This window comes from Passer montanus, unplaced genomic scaffold (assembly GCF_014805655.1).
Source record: "Passer montanus isolate IOZ18808 unplaced genomic scaffold, ASM1480565v1 scaffold2, whole genome shotgun sequence".
Classification (NCBI taxonomy): domain Eukaryota; kingdom Metazoa; phylum Chordata; class Aves; order Passeriformes; family Passeridae; genus Passer; species Passer montanus.
Window position 1 is genome coordinate 2,953,964 of NW_024366591.1, and position 12,789 is coordinate 2,966,752.

Consider the following 12,789-nt stretch of genomic DNA (forward strand, 5'->3'; position numbering starts at 1 on the left):
TTTGCAAAATAGATTCCCTTTTCTGTTTACATTCACAGAGCCATTCTTAGCAGAAATTATATGTAGGCTCCCATGGTGTAGAAACCCTATGAAAGCCATGAAAATTCACTAAGCTTCCTTACGTCCCGTGCCAAGATATTCAGCAGGAACTTTGGTCGTTGCCAAGAAACACGTGTGCCTCAGATACAGAAGCTCTGCGTGTACCGGTATTTCAACATTCCTGGAGAGAAATGTGACCCCTTGATGCATACACTGGTTTGCTGGCATGCTCACATTCCTCCCCATCTGTCAGAGTGGCATGCTGCCTTCTCACAAGGTGGGATGCCAGTTCAGGAGCACAGGTGCCAACCAAATATAGGTTCGGACTAATACTCTGCAAAATGTGGCAAATGACATTTCACCTGCAAGAGGACCGTCCTACCTGTGGTCCATGCCAAATTAGGATTGCATGCTTCATTAGCAAAGGGGGTCATCAGCTGAAAATCACAGGCAGAACCAGAAATGCTGGCTTTCTGGATAACACCTCCTAGCTGAGAGCCTGCAGCACCGAGGTTTAATTTACAATACGCCAAATTTTCCTAACATTGCAGCCATACAGCCCTTTGGAGCAAGACGCAGCAGACCATGGACAGAGATCTGTTGAATTCATCCTCCCATACACATTTCTGACAAATTTCAAGATTCTTAAAAAAGGCACAAGAATTAACAGTGGGGGCAAAGCACAAATAAAGATTTGTGTTTCCTTTAAGGGGGTTTCTAGCACCACAAAGAAAACCATCTTCATTATGATGGTCCAAAAAAACCAAAGTAAAGCTAAAACTATTTTCAACAAATTGCTCATATAATTCTAAAATTCTTAATGTCTATAAAATATTTTTATAAAGGCTGACATACAATATAAAGAAGTCATTAGTTTCTAGTTTGAGAATTTATGTACACGTGAAAGTCATGAACAGCCATTACACAAAAATCATTCAACATGAAATGACAACACTGGATAACATTAAATGGTATTTCAATATCCTCAGAATGAAGTACAGTTTGAACCCTTTCATTAATAAAAATATTCCCCACTATATTAGTCTAACAAGAAAAATTAAATATTCCGTTGGTCAATAAATGGAATAGCCCAAAGTAGTGTTGGTTTTGCCTCCAAATTAGCACAGCCTACTTCATTAATAAATGTGTAAAAGAAAAATGAAGGATTGCTAGTCTGAAAAAATCACCAGCTTTCAGGAAACAATTCACTGTCCTTTCTTTGGTAATTTACTATTATTTCTGTAATTTATTTATCCCAGGATGTATGTGATATATCATCAGCTTTAGGTGGTTTTGTTAAACCGGCTATCCAAAAATGAGTCATATTATGCATAATTCTGCATTATTTAGGCTATTCAGAAGGCACACCACTGCTATTCCCAAATGACAAACTCAGAGCTATTAATTCTTACAAGCACAAAATTATAACTCAATACATTGAATTCTGCAATTACAATTCAATACACTAAGATGCAAAGTCCTGCCTCTAAGATGGAATAACCCCATGCAATAGTACAGGCTGGGGGCCAACTGGCTAGAAAGCTTATTTGCAGGGAAAAAAAACTGGAGATCCCTGTGGACAAACTGAGCATGAGCCAGCAGTGTGCCCTGGCAGCAAAGGCAGCCAACAGCATCCCAGGCTGTTTTAAGAGAAGCACTGCCGGCAGGTTGAGGGACCTGGTAATTTCCCTCTTCCTGGCATTTGAGAGGCTGCATCAGGAGCAATGGTCCAGCTCTGGTCTTCCCAGGACAAGACAGATACTGAAACAGTGAAGCAAGACAATTGGGAGGCTGCACTGTGATATACAAGATGGACAAGAAGCTGAGAGAGCTGGGCACAGCCTGGGGAAGAGCAGCTGAAGGTGAGAGCTCATTGCTGCCTGCAGCAGCCTAACAAGAGGCTGTAGGGAAGATGGGAAAAGGCTCCTTGCAGAGGTGCAGAGGGACATGACAAGAGGCAATGCACACAAGCTGAACTATTCCAATTCAATATAAGGAAAAAAATATTACCTTGAGGGTGGTCAAACACTGGGCTAGGTTGCCAAGAAACACTGTGGCATCAGCATCCTTGGACACAGTCCAGCTTGACTGGAGACGGCCCTGCGTAACCTGCTCTAATTGGACCTGCAGCAAGCAAGAGGTAGGACTGGATGGCCCCCAGGTGGTGCTTTCCCATCTACATATTTCTGTGAAATATGTCCTAGGATTTTGTATGATACACATCCCAGTTTTAACAACATATAGGAACATTTCAGAGTATCACACTCCAGGCAATCACTAAACTATTCAGGGCCAGCAGCCAGCCTTACATTTGCTTTTCTTGTCTTCTCCTTCAAACAAAGTCTTCAGTCTTTTGTACAGAACTTATTTCTAGTAAATTAACAGCATTAGATATGGCATTTATACTACGCCTTCCCACTTTGGATACCAAAAGCTTTAGAAATGATGCATTACTTAACATAGAAACAGGCTCCTGCTATGTCCCCAGCAAAACAGAGAAGGTGGCATAAAGTCAGTAGAACAGCATATTTTTCTTACTGTCACACTGTGCCTGTACATCACTATCACTATCCTAATGTAAAGGATTTTGTCCTGCCCACAGTTCCATGAGAGTCTCAGGCCTGTCATAAATACCACCATATTAATGCACATACTCTTTCATACCTAGGTTAATTTATTTAAAATTTATCATTTCAGATTAATAAAAATATCCTGATGCTTGGCTGTAAATTTCCATGCTCAAAGTCAAAATGTACATAAATTGCTACAGTATTGCACCTGCAACTTACTGTAATTTATTATTAAGAGTATGAATATCAAAATGGTAAAGTCTACTTTAGAACAGGCAGAATGTCCATCAGGTTCTTGGCAATGCTGCCATATATTTTATCGTTTATTAATAGAATGCAGATCTTGAAAAGATCACTACATTAATTTTAAAGGCTTGGTGTAAGAGATAAGATGTTGGTATTAAACAGGTAAAAGAGAGTAATTAATTTCTCTTTTATTTTTGTGATTCTTGCAGTCACTCAAAGCCAATAGACTGCAACTGAAACACAATTAATAACCCATGAGCCAATAACCCTAGAGGGATAAAGCAAATATGTATTTGTATGTCCTTTGTAGGGTAGAGACCTTCCAGTAGCTAAGAGGAGCAAAAATCAGCATTGCCAAGGAGACACTCTGCCTCTGTTTTAAGGAACACAAGTCACAGAACACATCCAAACTGGCTAAATAACAGGGGTAATGAGCGATACACAGATACTGCCGGTACTGCCAAGACACAAATTAATGAAACCTTTTTTGCAGCAGGAAAAATCCTTCTGATGCAGTGGCAGCAGACAGTATTGTGATATAGCTCTACCAGGGAGGTGCAGATATTGACAGGAAAAATCGTCTTCTGCAGTCTTCAAAGGTTATTTGGACACTGGGTACCTATGAAAAGTCTGTGTGCTCTACTGATGATGAAAGTTGAGGAGAAATATTTCTTTTCAAAAAGGACCCTGACTTGGGAGCTGTGCAGATACATCAGAGCTTTAGCACACCTCTTTTTTTCACACCTTTAAAATATTTCTCTAAGGATCAAGTGAAACCAGCAGGATAAAGATACCTGGTGCTATTTCTTACTCCTTTCCACTGACCATTTCCACAAATGTTACTGAAGTCCCTAGAGGGGAGAAACTACTACAATCATACAGGGTTAGGAAGAACACAGAGTCACAGTTTTTCCATACCACTTACATTTCCTTCTAATTCCTCTTTGTTCATCCAATAAAAGATTCAAAGCTGTTAGGAACAGAAACAGTTATATGAAGAGACAAATTCTGTTTACAGACTATTTTCAGCAGATTTCAAAGACTCTGGCTTACACAGCGCTGTGAGACTCAAAAAAGGACAATGTTAATTTTTTTTTTCTACCTTTCTAGCAGCGTTACTCACTAGAGAATGTTAAGCAGTGGTTTGTCCACACCATCTTCAAATTACTCCTAAGATAAATTCATTAAGACAAAAAGATAAAAATGTTAAGATTCTCTTTTCCCTAAAGTATTTTGATTTACTACAGATGGATGAAACAGTATACCAAAGGAAAAGAAGAGACACCAAAGGAAAGATCTACAGAGCTTCCACTCTAAACAAACACAATTAGTTTTGATAATACTGAAGACTTTCTCCTCATTCAGACTCACAGTACAATAACTGAACTTGGCAGATAGTTTCTATGAAATGTCCTGTCTTTGTCTGTGCTAGCAAGCACAAAAGAAAAAGAAGGAAAGACGTGAGATATATAAAGCTGTATTTTCATTGCAATAAAAATGATTTTTACTCAGCTACAGTATTCTAGAGCTATACCCTGTACAGTGGTAAGTGAAGAAGTCTGGTCAGTTTAATACAATGTAAAATCTTAAGAAAGCAAACCAGTCTATTTCCTACCAGCTATTTTGGGGTAGCTGGTTCACATCAGCACCAAATAGGAGATACATTGTTGGCCTTGCCTGGCTACACAGATATAAAAACTACTGTCTGCACTAGGACTGTACCAAAACAAAGCTTCTTATCATACCTGTTACTGTGTTAAAATTGGGAACTAAAAAAAAAAAAATCTTTGTAGAAGCCTAATACATGCAGGGTTACTAGAAGCCTGCACAGACCCAGGTTCAAGGACACAATCTCTCCAATCTTTGTTTTCTTCCTTTGTTAAACAAGGGCAACAATACTTTTTTCCTGTGATAGTGAATTATGGCCTTTTCTGCTAGTCCAGAAATAAAAGTAACTGAAGATAGTTTTTGTATTGATGTACTGTCTGCCTTGTTTATGATAGAAACTACTTTGGTTTTAGATGGGAAGTGTTCTAAAAAAGCTTTTACAACAGGTTCAGAAATATAAAAGCCATTTCGGGATGAGGACCTCTCTATCCTTTATTTTGTTAGTTCTTGAAAGGGCTTTTTAAATGTTAACAGCTACGACTGCCTTCACTCAACTGATGCTCCCTTGTCAGCAATCCTTCTGTTGACATCTCTTTCTTTGCTCTCAGCTTGTCTCTCCTTCTTCCCAACCCCTTAAAAGAAAACAAGAGATTGGAATTGAACTTTTGGCAGACATAGAGCCACTAAAACGCATTGAATAAGTTTGCTGGGCAAGTCAGATTTCAATCAAAGAGTTTCTTTCCTCACTTTCAGTGATATACACTTTCTTTCCTACACTTTCAGAATATTTTCTCCTCTTCCCTGTGGCAAAGTTTTGTAGTAAGCAAAGCTGCCCAGAAAACAGGAAGCATTTTCAGCTTAAATAGGTTGAAAGAGATGAAAAGGTAGGGTAATGTCATGTTTCTATTTTATATAAAATAAAGCTTTTTGTCTAAAAAAAATGTAATTCAAACTGTGCACTTAAAATAGGTATATGTGTACATATTTGGGTTTTTTCCAAGCTAAAAAAAAAGGCATTCATGTCCTTGTTAAGCTTTCTCACAGACAGGTACTGGCAGCATTCCCTGCCTCATGGTGATAGCTACTTTGAGTATCAGAAGTTCATTAGTAACAATTAAACATTCTACAGCACTTGAGAAGAGGTTGATCCTGTTTTATAAGCCAATGTCAGTGAGCATATTATAAATTACAGTAGTCCAATTACTCCACAGCTAATATTTAGCACTTATACTTTGCTTTGAACACACACTCTGCAACTGATAATTAATTCGTAATACTGGCATGCAGATATATTATCCTAATTTCACAGATAAATCAGAAAAGCGAGATAATTTGCCAAAAGCCACTTAGTCTTGAGACGAGTCAGGACTAACCAAGGGAAGATTCAACCCTGTATCCATGGCTTCCAAGCCAGAGCTGACCACTATCTTGGTCACTATGTGAAATTTGTATTATTGCAGCCCAGTCAATCTCTGCAATGGCAAAGACATCCTTACCACATTATACCATGACAAATTATTTAGCTGTCAGATCTGGTTCTACTTTAATCTACCCTACCTCTACAGAAAAAGCTAAAACCCAATTAAATAAAAAAAATAATTGTGAAGAATATATACCAGGATCTTCACTCATGACACTGCTTCCTTAAGATCTAGTTAGGCCTCAACTTTCCCTCCCCTATCCCTTTCCGTGAAAGGAGATGAGATCTCATGATTTCAGTATCATTTCAGCAAGTTTCAGCTCATTTCACTGCACTTCACCTTGTGCCATTCCATCTGATTATTTTCACTTAATTCCAGAACATCCTTTTTTTTTCCTTGACAAGGTTTTGTCTGCATGAAAGTTTTTCTAATGCTTTTTGAACTACTGAGCTTCAAAACTTGGAAGCTCCTCATTCAAGTGATTCTTCTGGTATGTCCTGTAGCAGAACTGGTGTGTACCTACCCTGCTCCCACTGACTGCAGCTCACCACAGCAGCAGCAATATATTGAAAAATCTAAGGGGATAATTGTACACGACAGAAAATAATTCTGTTACCATACTTGTCATTTCAGCTCATCTCACTCTTACCTCATTGCCTCTGTTAATGTCCAACATGAAACCTCATTGTTCCTCCCTCTACACAGGCAGCCTTTTGCTTGAGGTTCTGTTTCTGCATTCCAGCCAGTTTGTGCTTCATGACAAAACCTCACCTCCTGTGAATTGAATGTTATCTTCAGGACAGTGTCTCCAGAAAGACTATGGCAAAACAGTGGAAAACTCTCACAAATATTACCCAGAATCCTTACCTATTGTTTTATTTGTACTCCAGAACAGCCTCAGAGAGTGGAGAAGACATGTTTCTCCTTAGAAACTCAGTGTCCCTTCTTCTGAGAATAATGACATTTCTCTGTTGCTCAGAAGAATGCAGCAAATAGAACACTGAACCCCAGCAGGACAGGATTTTCAGAACTCCCTTCTTATCATTTATTAGTGTTACTGGAATTATATAAAGCTTATGAGTCACACATCCTCAGACAAATCTGTAATATCTGCAGGAAGACAGGCAAAACCTTTACACAACCATTCTGCTACTAGAATCCACATTTTTGTTAGCATTCAGATGACTGCATTTTTAAGTGATCCCATAGGTAGATGGCTGCCATTTAATGTTTAGGATGTCTCTGTTTGGTAAGGTACTTCTTCCCTGCAAAAACAGAGCATTTTAAACAAGGGAGCAATAAACTAAGGGAGGAAAAAAAATCGTAAAAGCCTCTCCCTAAAACATCAGCACCACATCATTATTTAAAATGTAAACAAAAACAAAATTAACAAAGCATTAGTCAGACACACAAACATTACTCAATTTCACTTGACCCCAAAAAGTTATTGAACTTAACAATAAGGCACAACTAAGATATGGTTACAATAGCTGATTTGAGCAGTCTTATTTTTTACACCTTTTTTCCCAAAGACAAACCTTCTCTGTTTGTCCCACAAGGGAAATATAGCCATGAAGTTAAAATGTCACACTTTTTTTATTGAGATACAGGTCTTTAAGCATAACAGTACAGAAACACTAACAACAACTTAACTTTTAAAAAAATAGAAAAATGCAGTTTCACTGGTATTAGATTACCATAATTCTTATTAAGTTAAACAGTCTAAAAAGGCCGCTAGATACTACTACAAATGGAGTTTTTAATTTACAAAGTAATGTCACTTTCAGGGGTTTTTTTGTAGTTTTACTCCTCTTGTTATAAATAATTTTTAAATGCTAAAATTTAAATTAAGCTGTTACTACAGTCTCTATATAATAGTCTGTACATTTAAATACATTAAATGAGGTTAAAGATGCAAATATACTATTCTCTTGGATTAATTATTGTTTCTGCTCATTTATCATTGCTAAACAAGAACCACAGAAGCTGTAGAAAGCAAATGTGACAACTGTGCCTTTGTGGTTTTGCACACTGAAGTGGAGCAGTAATACAAACATGAAATAAAACATCAATATCCTAGTGCTATTCTGTATAAACAGCCCTTGAAAATAATTATATTCTACATATCACATCATATATATAATATCATGATCATAGTTTGAGTTGGAATGAACCTAATACTCTAAAAAAAAAATTTCAAAAAAATTTAAAAAAAATATTTGCACTGGGTTGTTTTAAATGTCTCCAGAGATGGAGATTCCCCGGGCAGCCTGTTCCAGGGCTCTGCCAGCCTCAGTGTAAGGAAATTTCTGCTCGTGAAGGGGAACTTCTTGTTTATGGCCATTGCTCCTCTTCACCCCTGTGAAGAGTCCGGCATCACCTTCCCGGCACCTGCCTTTGAGACATGACAAATCTGGGGACAGCATCAATCTGTGTTTCGCACACCTGTGGGGGTGACGGGACAACAGTGGCGGCAACAGCCGGAGGCACTGAGGGCTTGACGGGAACACCGGGAGCGGCGCACACAGGGCTCCACGCGGGCCCCACAAACACGGACCGGCGGGCACTGAATCCAGCCGAGCAGCGGGCAGGGTCCGCCCTCCCAAAGCCGAGAGAAGCGAAAAGCGCCGGGAAGTGCCGGGAAGCGCCGGCTCCCGTCTCCCGGCACCGCCGCCGCCCGCCCCGAGGCGGGGCCCGGCCCGGCCGTCACGGCCGCGGAGGCCTCGCTCGGGGCGGGCGGGCGCAGTGAGCGTGTGCTCCCGCAGGGCTCCAGCAGCTGGGAGGCGGCGGACCTCGGCAACGAGGAGCGGAAGCAGAAGTTCCTGCGGCTGATGGGCGCCGCGAAGGTGAGGCCGCCCCGCTGCCCGTGGGCCCCGCGGGGGCGGGCGCGGGACCGGGGTTCTGCGGGGCTACAACAAGCCAGAGCTGCCGGGCTTTGGGGCTCTCCTTTCGGAGGGTGTGGGGTTCAGCGCTGTTGTGGCAGCAGCCGGGTTACACAAAACGGCGCTCGGAAGTTGTCGAGTCCTGCGCCGCAGCTTCATCCCCACCCCGCGGCTTAAATGCTCTCAGACCGGCTCGTAAATTTGCTTGTTGGCGCTTCCGAGAGACAGGCCTTGCTACACATTAACAAACCTCTGTCAATTTCTCTGTCACTGGAAAAAACTTTTAAAAGATTGGTAGCTTAAAGACTAAACCACTGAAGTAGTAAGCCTAGGGAATATTTTTAAAGAGAAAATACGCTAAAGCTAAATTTCTGTTATGCTTGCTGCAAAAAGTGCTGCAAAACTGGTTAAGTGTAATAATGATTTTTTCATGTATAAAATGGTGGTTTAGTATTGCACTTTTACTTACTTTACAAAAAAACCCTTTTTACCTGTAGTAACTTATTTTGCTTGAATACAGTACTTTTGTAAGCTAAAATAGCTAACTGTATTAAAGAGGTGAAAGTTAGGACTCTGTAGTGGATGGGGATACAGTGCCCCATTAAAGCGTCCCACTACCACTAATCTGAATGTCTGCTTGGGTACTTAATGCTGCTTGCTGTGTAATGCCAGCTCTTGCCTACTGGGACACATTTGCTAATGAGCAACTACTGAGCCAATAAATTAATCATCACTGTGAAGGTCTTACCTGGCGCTGTGACCAGTCTGAAAGTGGGATCATCGTAAGATGCATGGCCTGAACTGTTGCAGAGTGTCTGAGAAAGGGTAAATGATCAGAACCTGAATACACATCTGTCTGGCATCGTGTAGTATAATTTTTGTATCAGTGGCAAGAAACAGAGTGAAATAGAATCATCTCTGGGGTCTGGGAAGAGCAAGGAGTGTGTAGTTGTTGGGGTTTCTTTTTCAGAAAATTCAGCAAAAGAAAGATGAAACAAGCTCACCTAGAGGCAGCAGCTGTTAGCTAGGAAAGCTTCCAGTCCTGCAGTTGGGTGACAGGGTTTGACAGCAAACCTTTTCGGTTCAAGATGTCCAGGATGTTGGCAGAGCTGTCAGTGCACCCTAAAGCTCCAAAACAAAATGCCTTTTCTTTTAGAAAGAACATACTGGCCGCCTTGTTATCGGAGACCACAGATCAACCTCTCACTTCAGGACAGGTCAGTTTATCCAACAGCTGATACAAAGCTGGAAATCTAACCCTTATTCAGGAACATTCCAGTGCTCGGAGCTCGGTAGATATGGCAGGGAGCGATTTCAGGATTCGTGGCTGCAGCTGAGGATGGATCAGGCTGTGGAGCTGTAGAAGTTCCTTATTTCTGTTAGATTACTGACAATTGGTTTCTGTGACTGCACTCACTTGCCTTTTAAAGTCCAGTGTATGCCAGGATATCCAAACTATGTACATAGAAAAGAACAGGTTGGTTTGTCCCTGACCTGGTTACCTATTGAATAGAAAGATCCCCACCCTAAAGCAATGAGGTAAAAGCTGCAAGGTCATCTGCAAGATCAAGGCAGTCAGCAATAATTGGATGTCTGTAGGACCATGGTAACTCCTTATCATGCTGTTTTGAGAAGTCAAAGTACCAAGCTGGGTTGGACTGCACTGCCTGAGAGAAGCCTTGATAAAGCCTTGTGGAATAGCAGCTGTCAGCACTCCAGAAAACTTTCCCTCATATTCCAGAATACTTTCCCTGCTGCACTCCACTGATCATTTTTCGTGGCCCAAAATAAGCCTGAGGATTGGTTCCAGGTGCTGCTACTGTTAGCTTACAGAGACTGAGAATCATTCCTTCATACCTGATTTTCTGGAAAGGAAGTGATGCTTCTCCTTGCAGTGATACACAGAATCAGTACTCATCTGTTAATAGCAAAAAGTTAAAATGCTGGGGGTTTAAACACTTCTTTTCCAACATACAGTTCTTGTCCTTTTAAAATAACATACAGCTCTAATTTCCAAATGAGGAAATGTGGAATACAATACAACCTTCAGCTTCACAGAGATAGAAATTAAAAGCTAGTGTTGTAGGCCTCCTGGGGAGAATTGGAGATTCCTGCCTTTTCCAAGTACATAGGAACCTTAACTATTTTAGACCACTTATTCGAGTAAATAAAGAAGCTATAGAAATAGCTCATGAAAATTAGTTTTTCTGCTAATTGCTAAGGATGGAAAAATACAGAGCTGTAGTAACTGCACCTTGTAATTTGGAATGCATGAAACAGTTTCAGATACAGCTCCATAAACAAGAGTGGTGCTATTGTCCAAGGCGTGATGCTATATCTGAGGGATGATTTCATCACAGTAATCCCGTGTTATGTAGTGAAGGTCACAAAGTTTCTCCTTGCTGGGACATGTTGCAGTATTGGCTGGAAGCACAGAGAACTCACACTGATGACATTTACCTTGTTCTGTAGAACATAACACTGCATAGTGCAACTCTGGAATGCATCAGGTGTCAGGAACTTCCCAGCCCTCTTTGTATCAAAGCCATCCTGCTTGCACCCTTGTTAAAGTCTGATGGTTTGTATGCAGTAATACTGGATCCTAGTTTAGAATGGTTGCATTTAAACTTCTTGCCTTTGAAAATGTGACTTCCTGTAATTTGGTGTCTCTGTTAATTTGAATAACCATAACCAAAGTACCCTGGACAATGCAGGGGAAGAAGACAAGAAAATGAACGAGGAGTTGGAGTCTCAGTACCAGCAGAGCATGGACAGCACCATGTCGGGGCGGAACCGGCGCCACTGCGGGCTCGGGTTCAGTGAGGTACTGAGTTCATTTCTGTGTGATTTGGCATTCACTTCACTAAGACAAGGTGGTGCTGGGTTTAAAAATCCAAGCAGACTTCCTTGGTTTGGGTTAAAGGACAAACTTTTTGCAGCCACTTGGCTGCTGTTTGTGTACACTGTGGTGGTCATGTAGGTGCTCATAAATGACTGATGCTTCTCGTTCTTCTCAAAAGTGAAGACTTCTGCTCCAGAGCAGTCAAGACTGATTAGGGCACAGAGTGACAGAGTGTTGCTGAGGAATACATAAGTAGGCAGGATAACCATCTGCATTGTTGTTAGCAATATCATTGGATTACTTCAGAATTCCTCATGCTGCATTTTGCTAAGTGTCCTTTCAGCGATCAGTCACAAATGTGAATTCTTGATGGCCTAGCCTTTCGTTCCATTGTGTCACAAATATTCCAGTGTCAATACTGGAATTACTGAACTGATGTGATCTAGAACTCATTGAATGGTGTCTTTAGGATTTCTGCTCTAACTAAATCAACCAGTGGCTGATGCATCCATGTCACAGCTGGCAAGATTAACCACTTCAGGGAGTTGCTTTCTAACAGTTTGTGTCTTACAGGCCTCTGTTTAGCAAGATGACCCATTTTAGTACCAAAAAGAAAGGAGCCATTAAGTGAAACAATCTCACTGGGAAATTTTAAAGGCTGCAGTGGAGTTGCCAGAAAATAATATTTTATCTCTCTCATAATCTGAACTTACAGTTTCAGGAAGATGAACACGAAGAGGAGGCAGCTGGACACTCCTCTGATGAGAGTTCAGATGATTCTGAAAGTGGCTCTGATTCAGAGCAAGAGGAGTCTGCAGAGGAGCTACAAGCTACTGAAAAACATGATGAAGCTGAGGTTCCAGAAAACAAAAAAGAAGCAAAAAGCAACTATAAAATGATGTTTGTGAAAGCCAGTGGTTCATAACTGCAGATGTAACAGCTTTGTATTTAAAGTACAGTAAGCCTTATTGTTACAGTGCAAAGTGGAGGACTGCTACAGCACAGATCTTTGTATTTTGATTTTAAAAAGACCCTGTTAGATGACAGAAGTAGTATTTGCTTTCTGTTGCCATGGATAACATTTTTATGGGCGCAGTGATATTACTGGTTTTTGTAAAGTGTATAAAATCCTGGATGGAGAAATAAATTTGTTTTGTTCTTGCCCAATCTTTACAATGTTA

General features: G+C 40.6%; 1 protein-coding gene across 1 annotated transcript; it reads left to right on the forward strand.

Annotated features, from left to right (window-relative positions):
* The first annotated feature begins 8,564 nt into the window (after positions 1-8,564).
* CUNH11orf58 (chromosome unknown C11orf58 homolog) lies at positions 8,565-12,789 on the forward strand. Its single transcript, XM_039707405.1, has 4 exons — positions 8,565-8,730; positions 9,923-9,983; positions 11,481-11,590; positions 12,324-12,789. The coding sequence occupies exons 1-4, from the start codon at positions 8,716-8,718 to the stop codon at positions 12,531-12,533; spliced, it is 396 nt and encodes a 131-aa protein (XP_039563339.1). The 5' UTR covers positions 8,565-8,715; the 3' UTR covers positions 12,534-12,789.